General features: G+C 41.4%; 1 protein-coding gene across 1 annotated transcript; it reads right to left on the bottom strand.

Moving 5' to 3' along the window:
- Positions 1-3079: 3079 nt before the first annotated feature.
- Positions 3080-11693, bottom strand: LOC128115830 (zinc finger protein 260-like). Its single transcript, XM_052746925.1, has 3 exons — positions 11305-11693; positions 11041-11101; positions 3080-6330 (listed from the first exon to the last, which is right to left on the bottom strand). The coding sequence occupies exons 1-3, from the start codon at positions 11336-11338 to the stop codon at positions 4296-4298; spliced, it is 2130 nt and encodes a 709-aa protein (XP_052602885.1). The 5' UTR covers positions 11339-11693; the 3' UTR covers positions 3080-4295.
- Positions 11694-14924: the final 3231 nt, after the last annotated feature.

Below are 14924 nucleotides of genomic sequence, written 5' to 3'. Positions count from 1 at the left end.
TAGTAATTAAAAGAATCAAGGAAGTAGATAAAAGGATAGAATTCCATGACTGTAGACACAAAGATTCACTACTATGTCAGTACAGATGTGAGCTATAGATTCAACAAAAGTCCCATAAAATGTCTAACTGTTAATGCTATCAACAACAGAAAAAAGAAAAAAGATCACCATGAAGAATAAATGATCTACACAAGACTGAATAAATAGCACACATATACAAACTAATTCAATTCAGAAGTTCTTTGTACTATACAGTATCTCTCTGCACCTATTGTCTCTTCTCATGGGCATATAAAAATTTGAAGTTAATAAACCACTGTGTAATCTAACTTTGGGAGTTTTGATGCTGACAGATAATGATTGGATCAAATTTGATATTGGGACCTCCAGAAGGCCCACTCAGAACATTTCCCAATGTCAAAGGGTTACCTTGTCTGTCCCTTTATGATCTGGATCCAGTACAATGCCAGCCTTTGTCACACCTTCTGCGTACTCCAGAAGGCTCAGACGTTTTTGAATTATCTCTAGAAAAAATGATGAGCATTCTATGCAGAATGTTCTATCCACAACATTCCCTGGATTTATTAAATATTGCACTGTACTCATGTTCATTGCCATAACTGAGTTTTGGGTCTAGAAGCTCAAAACTATCTACTAAGCCCATCTACCACCCTCTTGCCATCACCCAATGTTCCACACTAGTTATGTTTCCCTTTCACAGTGAGCTTACACTCCCTGGTGGATACTTGTGATGTAGGTGGCATATCAGAAGTTGTAACATGTGAAGTGTTGCAGAGTATGAGAATCACAGGGAGAGTGTAGGGAGTCATGGTGTGATGGGGCTAGCTGAGCACAATTGGTAATGTCCAGGATGATATACCAGTGCAGGAGTTCTAGTCATCCTGCAGGCTGAGGAAGGTGGTCCCTAAGGCTTTATCTTGCAGAGGTGAATGAAGGAGACCGAATGGCTGAGCTGTCTCCTCAGCAGCCCTGAGCTTGCATCAGTTGAATTTATAGCAAGACACAACCACACACCTCTGTACCTAAATCAAAACCCGAACTTCAGTGGTCATACATGGCTGGAGCAGGGACATGTCCCTGAGGCACCTGGCCCAGGCTAGATCCAGCAAGCTATCCCTCTACGTACAGAGAGAGTTTTCTCTATGTCCGATTACCTGACTGTGTTCCACAGAGCCGATAGCAACTAGATTCTCTGCAGCAAGACTGTCATTTGGCTTCTCAGTGCCTCCTCCTCCAAGAGGTAGCCAGGATAGCCTGTTGCACCTTCAAAGCCTCCTTCAGCAGAAAGGCTTCTTTGGCAACTTGTGTAATCTGGAGGGGGCAGGGGTTTCATGAGGGGCCACACTGAGCCAGGATGCAACCAGGGACCTCTTTACTGGAACTTGGTACAGGGTACCAGATTCACGACAGTAGTTAACCCAACTCAGAACCTGTGTTTGAATACCCCAGGTGCTGAAAATGTTCCTCATTTAAAAGTTTGGGAAGGAAAAAATTCAAACAATTATTTTGTTACCCTTGACAGGATAACGGATCATGTTTTGATGTTCGTCAAATCATGGCATCCAGATTTGCCTCTTCAGGGGGGAAGTATTCAGCTTCTAGGGATTTGAACTTGATCTCAGGTAAAACAAAGTACAAAAGGAGTGAACTATATAGGGCCAGGATGACAAACAGGAAAAGTAAAGCGATATGTAGACAATACAGCCATGAATTTATGAGGATGTGATTTGTTACCACAATCAAAAACACAGAATATCTTTTAATGACTCAAGGCCCTGTGTACTCACAGCAAAAGTAAACCAGGCACGGTCCACTGTCTGAACTTCAGATGAGCAAACACTTTGTCCATTTGGCTGAGATAGAAAGCCATAATGCCTCCCCTATCCTTAGGGTATATCCATTGGCATATCTTCAGGAATTCTAGAGTCTGGAGATGCCTTTCAATACCCAATAGCCCATAAAGTCAACTTGGAGTATAATATCAATTTATGAAATGCCAACTTTGACCTGTGACCTCCACACATGCACATTCACACAAAGAACACACACAAAATGATACAACTGAGGGCTAGTGAGATGATTCTGGTGTTAAAGATACTTGCAGCCAAGACTGTTTTTCTATCTGAGATCCTTCCCTGAGAACATGGCTGAAGGAGAAAATGGATTCAGGAAAGTTGTCCTCTGATTCCCACACATGCATGCCCTCCCCCCTATATTAATAAATACCTGCAATCTTAAAAACTTTATAAGAGTACACATGGGATACATGGGTTCAAATCCTGCTAATTGTCCATTTATTGTCTTTCGCTTTTGAGTGACTTCACCTCCCTATGCCTGTTATTCAGAAAGAAGTAAGTATACCACACTTGTTACCATAGTTACAATAACCAGTTGAAACAATACCCAGAATTGCTCTAGCCACAATTGTCTTCCTTCTCTGTTTCAGCTTCCCATGTGAGAAGTGGAAGGATTTTGCAATACTTTACCACCTGGGAGCTTTTTCAATTTTGTGTAATCTCAGCTTAGTGTGCTCCACCAGTGAGGAAGAAAGAAGTCTCCTTTTCATCATTTCCTTGTCCTTGTCCAGGGACTCCTGGGAACAGCTCTGGCCCTGGCATGCTCACTCAGCCTCTATATGAGGTAACTGAACCTGCAACTAAGCCATGACCATGGACTCAGTAGTGTATATCCTCTCTTCATAAGCAATGCCTCACACTGCATTTGTGGCCCTAGCCCACATGAGACTCTCAGGACACTTCGACCTCAAAGAGGATTGAATCCTGGGCCTCTTCCCATCCTTCCATGCTGAAATGCTGGCATTCCATTTCAAGCAAGGTTCTGGAATATAATCCAACCGTGGAAACATTCTGATCTTGTCAGGCATCTCTGGCTACTACCTTTGAGCCCCAGGACACACAGTTAGGCCACTCTGTGCTCTGGCTTGCTCACTCCCTGTTCTCCAGGTACTTAGGAAGCCGAGGCCAAGGGGCAGGATTCAAGGGCTACACTGTGAGTTCTAGGGCTGTCTAAGAAACTAGATAGACTCCATCTCAAAACACACACACACAGTTTATTTTAACAAAAGTTTGTGTTTGCAGTTTTGATTTGGTTTTGAGGCAGGTTCTCAGTGTAGACCTGTAGATGAAAAACTCAGCTACATCAATGTTTTCATAACAGATGGCGATCATTGGATAGAATACTTGCTCAGCACACACAAGACCTCTGCATAAACAGGGCATGGTAGTAAAACCTGTCATCATAGTAACTGGAGGTGGAAGCAGAAACGTCTGAAGTTCAAGGTCAGCCTGAACTTCATCAGCCTGTTTTAAAAAACAAACAAACAAAAAATCAACAATTAACAAAAAAATGTCAGTGCTCAGTGTTCATCATGGCATGGCTCAGCAGGTAAAAGTGCTTGTAACCAAGACAGATGGACCTGGTGTGGTCCTCAGAACCCACAGGGTAGAAAGGAAGAACTGGGTCACACAGGCTGACATCTGAGTTTAAAGTATACTGTTCATATGGACTCACAAAGGTAAAAATAATAAAATGAATCTTAAAAGAAATGAAAAGGGATGAGAAATTGTTTAGCAGTTTACCACCTGGCATGGACTGCACGGTGACCATTGCTGTTTGACAAAGTTCCAGCATTTCCTCATTGCCGATCTTAATTCTCCAGCATCATTTTTATTTCAATTTTAATAATTCTCACTAAATGTTATGTAGTTTCCTTATGCCTTTTACTGTGGGAAATTTGTTTTGCTGGCTACACTGGAGGATGGGAACATATACATAGGCAAGGCAGTCTTTTTAAACAAAATTCTTGGAAAAAATCCCACCACCATGGAACCACACAATGTGACTACTGTGCCTACTCCCACACAAGAAGCCCCATTGTGTCCCCCTGATTACACCAAAAATAGAGAACTTAAACATTTACTAACTGGATACACCTAGTTCCAGGGATGAAAGCAACTATGAAAGGAAACAATGGGTTCACATCCAGAAAGGCATGAAGATACTTGCTGAATTTATCACTTTTTGCCCCAGAAAAAATGCTGTAATGTGGTTGATGGCTGCTTTTATCCTGGAATCATTAAGTCTGTTTTTATCCTGCTTGAGTCTAAACTAAGAATCAGTTATACAGCATAAAATGTGTAGTTGTTTTTCAAATCATGTGAGTCTCTTTCCTCTACTGATGCCCGATCTCTTCTTTGGGACCTGAAGCCCTATGACACTGGACTCCAGCAAGTACCTCTTATAGAAAACACAATTCAGTTTCCAGCACCCACATGGCAGCTCACATCTGAAATTACCACATTGGTTATATCCATATGGTACTGGCTAGTATGAATTCTTTCATGACTTAGAAGGCTACTCTTCTGTACAAATGCTTTACCACATTGATTACATTCATAGGGTTTCTCTCCTGTATGAATTCTTTCATGACTTTGAAGACTAACCTTCTGAGCAAAGGCTTTACAACATTGGTCACATTTATACGGTTTCTCTCCAGTATGAATTCTTTCATGACGTAGAAAGCTACTCTTATGTACAAAGGCTTTACCACATTGATTACATTCATAGGGTTTCTCTCCAGTATGAATTCTTTCATGATTGTGAAGAATATTCTTCAATGCAAAGGCTTTACTACATTGGTCACATTTATAAGGTTTCTCTCCACTATGAAGTCTTTCATGGGTGAGAAGATGACTCTTCTGTGCAAAGGCTTTACCACATTGATTACATTCATAGGGTTTCTCTCCAGTATGAATTCTTTCATGACTTTGAAGATAAATCTTCTGTGCAAAGGTTTTACCACATTGATTACATTTATATGGTTTCTCTCCAGTATGAATTCTTTCATGACCTAGAAGGTTACTCTTCTGTACAAAGACTTTACCACATTGATTACATTCATAGGGTTTCTCTCCAGTATGAATCCTTTCATGCTTGTGAAGACGACTCTTCAATGCAAAGGCTTTACCACACTGATTACATTCATAGGGTTTCTCTCCACTATGAATTCTTTCATGGGTTAGAAGATAACTCTTTCTTGCAAAGGCTTTACCACAATGATGACATTCATAGGGTTTCTCTCCAGTATGAAGTCTTTCATGACTTTGAACACTACTCTTCTGTGCAAAGGCTTTACCACATTGATTACATTCATAAGGTTTCTCTCCAGTATGAATTCTTTCATGGCTGAGAAGATAACTCTTCATTGCAAAGGCTTTACCACAATGATTATATTCATGGGGTTTCTCTCCAGTATGAATTTTTTCATGACTTTCAAGATGACTCTTCCGTGTAAAGGCTTTACCACATTGATCACATACATATGGTTTTTCTCCAGTATGAATTCTTTCATGACTTTGAAGATTCCTCTTTTGTGCAAATGCTTTACCACATTCATTACACTCATAGTGTTTCTCTCCAGCATGAATTCTTTCATGACTGCGAAGACTATTCTTTCTTGTAAAGGCTTTACCATATTGATTATATAAATAGGGTTTCTCTCTTGTATGAAATCTTTTATGACTCTTAAGATTTCTCGTCTCTGCAAAGGCTTTATTACATTGAATATATTCATATGGTTTCTCTCCAGTATGAATTCTTTCATGTCTGTGATGATCACTCATCTGTACAAAGGCTTTACTACAATGATCACATTCATAGTATTTCTCTCGAGTTTGAATTCTCTGTACATGATGATGAAGACTGTGACATACAAAGGCTTTATAACTTTGATTATACTCATAGAGTTTTCCTTCCAAATGACTTCTTTGGTATACTTCTAAAGAGCAATCAGATCTAAAGGCTTCATCATGTTGATTACATTCATAGAGAGCCTCTTCGTTATTGGTTCTTTGGTGTGTTTGACGATGCCTGTCAAGCCTAAAGCCTTTAGTAGATGTCTCATATTTATTATTTTCACTTCTCACATGAGCTTTTTCACATCTTTGAAGAGAACTTGAAGAACACAGGGTCTGACCACACTGATTGCACTCATAACATTTTCTTATACTGTGAGGCACACTACATGTGCACAATGAACCAGTAGAGAGAGATGAATTTCCATATTCCTGGCACTCATAAGGTTGTACTCCAATGAAAGTTTTTTGATAAATTCCCACTGAAGTTGGAAAACCAATTAATTGTAAACTTGTATCACAGTCATCACGTCTTCTCATAGTGGGGACTACCACATATCTTCCAGTTGTTCTGAGAGAGACAGAAGTACAATGCTTCCTTCCATGTCCCTTATGCTCACATGGATTGTATCCAGAGTAACAAATGACACACCTGCTAAAGGAAGATAACAAATAAAGGGTTTTCACATTGCATTCCCATAGTTGAATGTTTTGTGTGTCATACAGATGTGGAATAGAGGTTCATGTTTATACACCAAGACAGCCTCCTGGTCTCTCATAAAGTGCTCCTCTCACTAAACTATGCTAAATCACTCACTACAAGTATATGAGCAACACTAGCTTTAATACCAAAGCTTTGCTTATAAAAGGCCTTGGCCATAAACTAATGCCCTCATCAATGATATCATAATTGTAAGGCATGATGGTAATTGGATACACAGTTCTACAACATGCCTCTCACATGGCTATGATTGAAACTGTGACATCTACTATGGCATTATTTCCTTGTCTTGTCCTTAAAGGATTGCTTTACAAACAGTGATCAGGTACCTGACATTGGAGTACATGGTGTTGTGACAATTTAATAATCATCACAAAGCTGTGCCTATTTACACAGTTGCTTTACATTAAAAGTTCAGGACGCATTAACATTTTTTCAAACTGTTTGAAATCTCCTGCTCAGGCAGCCCCACTGCAGAAAGCCTGCCATCCGTGGCTCCTCCCCCAGAGATGTCTGGGACCATGACTACCAGCTATTTAAGACCCAGCCCATACATCTGCCATGGGTGCTCTCATGATCTGTCTCCTGCGTTCCTGAGAGCCACCTGGGAGTGCTCTGCTTTGTGCTGCTCTGTTTATTAAATCTGGATTTAGTAATTCAGTTTGCTTTGGCTTACTGCATCACTGACAGAGGAACGCAGCAACTGGGGATCATATCCTTATCTTTGGTGCAATGGCCAGGGTGAGTAGTTCTTCCACAACCATGTGGTGTGGCTGTGGAAGGCCATTCACTCTCTTTTCCCATTCCACTTTTACCACACGGAATGAACAGCTCAGTAAGCCTCCCATTCCCAAACAAAAATGTCTTAAGAAGTCCGGGACTTCTTCCAACCTCCAGACTGCCTACTGAGTCATTGCAGTGGGAGGTGACTCCAGCTTGTTTCAGGGTAGTGACAGTCATTGCCCTTGGAACTCCCCTGTGTGAGAGAGACTTCACCAGAGTCCACCCCACACACAGCTCCTAGATGTGATTTGTGTACATTGCCCTCACAACCACATCACCAGCAAACAGCTTGTGAATAAGTACTTGCTAAGTCCAAGTTCTGTCCCCAGAAACTCTGGGGTTATCTCCTCCAAATTGGGGAAGCAAGAATACTGCCCCCATTCCTCTCTCTTCCCTGTTACTCTGCATCTTTTTCCCAGTCTACAGTTTGGCCACACTGTGATTCTAATGCCCCCATTCCTCTCCCTCCCTAGTTCTGTTTGTCTGTCTGTCTGCCTCTCTCCTTCCTGGAATATGATCTGATCACACCGGGATTCTCCCTGCAATACATCCATTCTCTTTTTTTCCTGTCGGCTCTCACACCCTGAACTACTGCATAAATGTCTCCAGCCTGTTTGTCTGTTTGCTGACTCCCTCCTTCTTCCCTCCCACCAGAGATGCTGCCACCACCACCACACCACCACTATTACCACCACTAACCTCCACCACCTCCAACACCACCTCCACCTCCATCACTACCTCCACCACATCCGTCACCACCTCCATCATCTCCAACACCACCACCACCACTACCACTGCCTTCACCTTCAGGAATACCTCCAGCACTTATCTACTAACTCCACTATCACCTCCACCACCACCGCTGCCACCACCATCACAGCCACCACCTCGCTGCAGCCCAGGGGGCCCTGTTCCCATATTCCCCACCCCTAAAATTCTACCTGCCCACTCCACCCTTAAACCTGTTCTCCTTCAATACACTCTGCTACACCTTCCTCCCTCCTAAAAATCTCTTTTTCTGATATTCTCATCTTGCTGCTCTGACTTACTCAACTGGGCAGCATGTGCTGCTACTCTGTTTTTCAGTTTCCCTCTGCAGCACCTTCTCTGGGATCTGGGTATCAGGCTGCCAGACCTGTGAGGAGCCTCATTTAAAAAAAATGTTTCTGTTAATGATTCTGTTTACTTTTTATGTGTGGTGGAAATGTGTGAATGGTGTGGCCACACATGTGTGTTTCTGACTAGTTTTGAATGCCTGAGTTTACGTGTCCTGAATGTGTCTTGCTAAATGGGTATGTTTTAAAATCTGTAAGGCTTGTGACTCCAGATGGAAACTGTTCTAGAGAACATCACCAGTCACCATTTTGATTGAGGTTAAAGAAATACTTCACCACCATCTTTAATAAGGGTAACCACTTGGAATGGCCCCACCAAGGAGACATTAGGTCTCCAATATAATTTGGGTTAGGATATATTTCTGTTTGATAATTTCTGTCCCGTTCTAAAAACAATGTTTATTAAACAGGATTTAAAACAATGCTGGTTTTGACCACTGATATTGAAATATAAATTGTTAGCAATGTTAATACTTGGTATAGCCTGATATATCTTAGGATCACCACTGAAAACTACAGACTGAATCTTCTGGCTTTTACTAACATTGGTAAGCTGTAACTAATTGGATAAACTGTACATTTAGACTTAACTTACATATGCCCTCAAAGTTAAACCTAAACAACATTTGTCTAGTATAAATATACCTAACAGATTTTGTTCCCCCATTTTTAAACACTGTCATAGAACTGAGAATATGGCATTTAATATAACCGCTTTTTATGAGAGACATGCCAACTCCTGGAAGCATCTTGCATCTTCTCCAAGAAGATGGATGGCCACAGAAGAACTTCCACCTGGAGGCTTGCCTCAAATGTAACAAAGCCAGCCACACAGTGAAAAGCTGCTTTACACCTTTAACTGCTGCTGAGATCATGTCCAGACTATGAAGAAGTGGAGCAATGGGGTAACAATTGTCCCATTCTACCAAGACAGGTAGGCCAATCTCCCCAAATTTCTACTCCACAAAGAATTTGTCAGATCCTCTGAGCTTGGCATCTGAAGAAGTGCTACCTCTGGGACTTGTCGCCCAATGAGTATGGAGAGACTTGGGACTGCCTGGGTAACTGGAAAGCTGGCTTACTCCTGCTCATTTACTTATCCTTCTCAGTTCTGATGGTGTTTGATGACCAGGGTACTAATAGATTTGTGAGTTTAACAGCACCCCAAACCCCAAACCTACAAGCACCTTAGAAGCTCATTAGTACGTTTCCTATTAAAAAAACAGACAGGTGTACCTCATTCACATACTGCATGGTACAGGATGAACTGGTTTCAGATATAACTTCAGAGGTTCACAGTTTTAGCTTTGATATATGCAGTTTTGACAAACTGATAAACCATTTTCAGGGGTCTTTAAATTTCTGTGGATTTTACTGGTGCAGCTTTTCGAGCTAGGTTAGCACTAGAGAGGATATAGAACCCTGCAGGCATGTTCAAATCCCACCTCCATTCACACAACCTCCTTTGTTCAGTGAATTTAGACTTAAAAATATCCATGCCTTTTAACCCAAAGCCATAGCTTTTTAGTATGACACCAAGATGTAAATCTGTTCCAGTAGTTTTATGGACACCTGAAGGTTCCTGGGAAAAGGGCTTGGCTACTTTGTAGAAGTGTGGCCTGATGGAAAATAGTATCAGTGTCTAGAGCCTATTTTTGACCCCACCCATTTTTGAGCATATTCTGTAGGTTCACTCCTCCTGCCAGGGCCAAGGCCAAACCCACAGGGGGCCCTGCAGATATACCAGCGCCTGCAACAGCTCTGAGGATGCCAACCACCAAAAAGAACGCCAACTGGACAAACACTAACAGGTGGATTTCACCCACATGCCTGCTCATAAAAAGGCTCCATATCTCTTAACTCTTACTGACACATTGACAGGATGGATGCTCTCCCAACTTCCAGAAAAACAGAAGATACATGGCTCCAGTACTCCTGGAACACATCATCCCTAGATTTGGCATGCCATCTCCCCAAGCTCCTGGGACTTCATTGCTGGTACCACCTCTCCAGGAACAAGTGGGCACCTACCCAGCAACTGAAACTTTGTTTTCCAAGATGTCCCAATTAAGGGCATATCTGCCCTCATGCCTCACTCATTCACCCTTGACTCTTTTGTACAACCAGGACACTTCTCAGTTGCATTCTTTCTGGCAGTCTTCCTACTACCAATGGCTATCCCTATTCATAAGGACAGTGATAAAAAGTTATTCTTTTTTCTCCTAGCAACCCACCTTCTCCACCTCAAGAACAGATGCATGAGGTCTCCTGGACGGCAGCTATACAAATGCTTCTCCGCCCATAACCCTGCTGAGCATGGGTCCACCTGACTCAAAACTCCCCCCTCTGACATGGTCCCATCCTAGCAGGAAGTAGATAGACTTGAACCTGCTCCCATATATACCCAAAATAAAGTTGGGATGTTTACAATTTCCAGCTGATGTGGCCTCATTCCAGAAAGCCCACCATTGGTGGCTCCTCCCCCAGAGATGTCTGGGACCATGCCCATGCCTACTGGCTATTTAAGACCTGGCCCATAGAGCTGCCATGGGTGCTCTCCTGTTTTGTCTCCTGACATCCTGAGAGCCCCTGGAGTGCTCTGCTTTGCTATGCTCTGTTTATTAAATCTGGATTTATTAATTTGGTTTGATTTGACTTATTGCATCAGTGATGGAGGAACCCAGCAACCAGGAATCCAGTACTTATCACAGACATACATATATATCAGCTTGCACATGAAAATTACCTGCCATGTCTTGAAGAATTTTGATAATGTTCTTCAATATTGTGGTCTTCCCATTTGTACCCTAAAATACAGCACCAGACAATGTGATATATTACTGGAAATTACGAACAAATGAAAGTACTGTCTTACATGAACCTTAGAACAATGCCTGATATATTCACCAGAACTTTTCTTTTTTAACATTCAAAATTATAAGAGGGCACCAATCTCCAAGAAAGGCTTCTTCCATTAAGTTAAAAGCTGACAGAAAGCTCATATTCTTACCTACAATAGTGAGGTTCCAGTAGGTTTCCAGCATCACATCTTTGTAGAGACTCTTCTGGGAAGGATCCAGCAAAGCCCACTCTTCAGGAGTGAAGTTCACATGCACATCCTTATAGGTCACTGCATCCTAAGGTATCCCATATATGTACATAATAGAAATGGTGAGACTGACTGCATTGTAAATATACACTTCATTGTGAATATATTTACATAATTCTGTGTGCTTGATACATTCTATGAAATGGGTCAGTAAATATCAAATGCAGTCACCAACTGATTTTAAAAGGAAACATCAAGAGAGAATGACACCTTCCATTCCAGTGCCCACAGAATAGAATACGGCACAGCAGGAGAAATGCCTAGGAATATATACAGAGAGACATGCAAACAGAGTAACACTATTTAGTATACATCAGCAGAACTTTATCAAAATTACTAACTTCAAGAAAGGACAGACAATAAGGGTGGGTGGTGTACAACTCTAATACCAACCCTCGGGAGTCAGAGACAGGTAAAATTTGTGATTTCTGAGCCTGCCTGGTCTATGTACAAATTGCAAGGACAGTCAAAGGTACATAGTGAGACCCTGTCTCTAACAAAAAACAAAACAGAAAGCACTCAGGCCTCACTCCAAATTTCTCCCTAGAGTAAAACATTCACGCCAGTTCTATATTTGTCTATTGAACTGTAAGGCTGATCATTCCCAGGAAGCAAAGCATTTTTATTCAGTTGCTGTCTGACAGATCAATGAGTTCTCAAGAACATTAGTAAAGTAAATGCTGATCCTAAAACAGTAAAACAAACACCAAAACAGAGTGAGTATATACAGATGGGTCAACAGATAAGACCACACATTTGAAAGTAATATAAAAGTGTAAAACCATACACAAAGGTAGGGACAGTATTACACATCGACAATTCAGTGATTCAGGAGATCACTATTAATTTCATGAATGAATGCATTCTGGCTCTGAAAAATGACACCAATGCCAAAGTTCAAAAGTCATGACAGGTAAAGTTCAGCACAAGAGCAAATGCCTGACATGTACAAAAACCTGATTCAATCTGCCAAAAATATAAACATAAAAATATCAGGCAAGAAATATGGATTTTAATAAGGAAAAGCAATTGCTTCTACTTTTCCTTACATTATTTAAGAATGGAGTCTCGAATGTTGGTGATGGCATGCATACATGAGAAGGAAGGGGGCTGCTTACTTTCAACAAAACAAAGAAATGTGGTGAGACTATATTCCTCTATAAAGGCTCCTCCTCCTAAGGAGAAGTCACCAATAGTGACTCTAAGTCACAATTGTGATTGTAAGTCACCAATGAAGGCTCAGACCAAAGACAAATGCTCAAACTCAGCACACTACCTGGAACATTTTTCATTCAACCCTCAACATTTTGACACAGGTCATGACAGGCTCAAGTGAAACCACGTTGCAAAATGCATTTACTCTGATTTCAAAGATCCCCACATTATGTGATAGTCCCAATACTGTTTGAATGTACACAGGTGAAAAGGGCTCTTTAAATGCTCTTTGTACGGCAGAACCTCTTAAAGGAGTTGTATCTGGTTTTCTTTGTTCTTTTTGTTTTGTTTTCTTTTCTTTTCTTTTTACTTTTTTTTCAGCTTTCTCAGGATGTATGTGGAAATTCCATGCCCCACATTGAAACACCGAATGGACCAGGCATTTTGGGGGACAACAGCAAGCTCCCACACCATGGCATAGAGACTTATTATTAGTTATGGATGTTTGGCCTACCGTAGGTTCATCTCTGAGTAGCTCTTTCAACTTAAATTAACCTGTGTCTTTATCTACCTTATGCCCCGGGGCTTTGTACCTTTCATTCTTTCTGTAAATCTTTCCTGCTCTCTCCATGTCTGGCTGGGCGCTGCCAGACTCCTGGCCCTGCGTGTGTCCCTCTCTTTCTTCCTCATTCTCTCCTTCCTTCCTCCCTCTCTTTCTTCTGGAGCATAGATGTCTGCTCCTGTTTATTCTATCTGCCCACCAGCCCTGGGCATACCTCTTACGCCTAGCTATTGGTCATTCAACTTTTTATTTACCACTCAGGTGCCTTAGGCAGGCAAAGTGAAACAGCAACACATCTCTTCATAATTAAACAAATGCTGGATAAACAAATGTAACACATCCTTACATCATTAAACTAATGCAGCAGATACAAATATAACACCTTCACATAAGATAATATCCGCATCATAAACAAAGGTAAACAAATCTTTGTCCAGTTAAGATAATATTCCACAGCACATTACTCTTTCATTTATCCTTACTTGATTTCCAGGGCATGTGGAGAATACAGAGATAATATAACAAAATACTACATAACCTGTCTTACTGACTCTTCCCTTGCTGTGAAGCACTATGACCAAGGCAACTCTTTTTGTTTGTTTTTGTTTTTCCAGACAGGCTTTCTCTGTGGAACAGACCTGGCTGTCCTAGGAACTCACTCTGTAGACCAGGCAGGCCTCACACTCACAGATCTGCCTGCCTCTGCATCTCAAGTGCTGGGATTAATAGCAAGCAACACTACCACTGATTTAAACATTTTAACAAATTAAACCCAAAAGTCTTCAGTCCAGCAAACATGGAGAGTCACAAATCTGTTTGATCACAGCCCAGACCAGACTCAATTGGGAGAAAATGGGGCCAAGCAACATCTTGTGTCTGGGGACTGAGGAGAAGGAGAACGACCTGGATGACAACAACTGGCTTCAACGGTTACAGTCAGTTGGGGAAACATGTGGATGGACTCAACTGTCTCTGGTTGGGGTCATGGAATTCTTTCCTCTGTTCCCTAGCTGCATGGGGCCTATCTGCCTAGACACAAGGACCATCTCCTCCTACATACATGCGAACCTAATTAAAAGAGTCTTTTTAAGGAAAGGGCATAACCACGCACTTTTAATCATGGAGACTTGGGGACCCCACTGGGAACTGTGCCTAATGGAGGATGGGCTTCCTTAGCAGGGAGCAGGTCTAACCTTGAGTAGAAAGCAACCATGTGTCCATTACGTCATTATTATATTATGACAATGCAGAATTGGAGCTACAGATACAGCAAAAGTTCAATTAAATTAAATTAAATTAAAAGTTCAATTATTCCTGCACTCAGTCTAACAATTTATGCTACAAACTAAATTGCATGAGAAACAAAAATAACATGAGAAAATGTCATCATGAATGAATAATTGATCATCACAGGACTGAATCAATAGTCCATAAACACTGTAACACCATCTGACTTCTAACTTTGAATGAAATTGCAATAAAGACTGCAATGAACTGGGTGGTGGTGGTGGCACACACCTTTAAAGGAAGCACTTGGTTTTTGAGGCCACCCTGGTCTACAGAGTGAGTTCCAAGACAGCCAGGGCTACATAGAGAAAACCTATGTGGGGACGGGGGCAGACAGTACTGTCTGGGAAAGAATAAAGAGATCAACAGAACATGAAAGCATACTTAGAAATAAAAACACAATAAATATAAATTCAATTTTACCACATGAGGCCAGAAATCATAGTAAGTCTCACCTTAATGACACAGGTAAATGAACCACTATGGCATCTACATGCAAATGTGTTAATGACACAGA

The sequence above is a fragment of the Peromyscus californicus genome, unplaced genomic scaffold (assembly GCF_007827085.1).
Source record: "Peromyscus californicus insignis strain IS unplaced genomic scaffold, ASM782708v3 Scaffold_1__1_contigs__length_55948999, whole genome shotgun sequence".
NCBI lineage: Eukaryota > Metazoa > Chordata > Mammalia > Rodentia > Cricetidae > Peromyscus > Peromyscus californicus.
This window is presented reverse-complemented; position numbering and strand designations above follow the sequence as displayed.

Excerpts from the sequence above, each read along its gene's own strand:
- LOC128115830 (XM_052746925.1), bottom strand. The coding sequence starts at position 11,338 with ATGCTGGAAACCTACTGGAACCTCACTATTGTAG. Across the intron at positions 11,102-11,304 it reads CTGGAACCTCACTATTGTAG|GGTACAAATGGGAAGACCAC; the intron begins GTAAGAATATGA and ends GCTGTATTTTAG. Across the intron at positions 6,331-11,040 it reads AATTCTTCAAGACATGGCAG|CAGGTGTGTCATTTGTTACT; the intron begins GTAATTTTCATG and ends ATCTTCCTTTAG.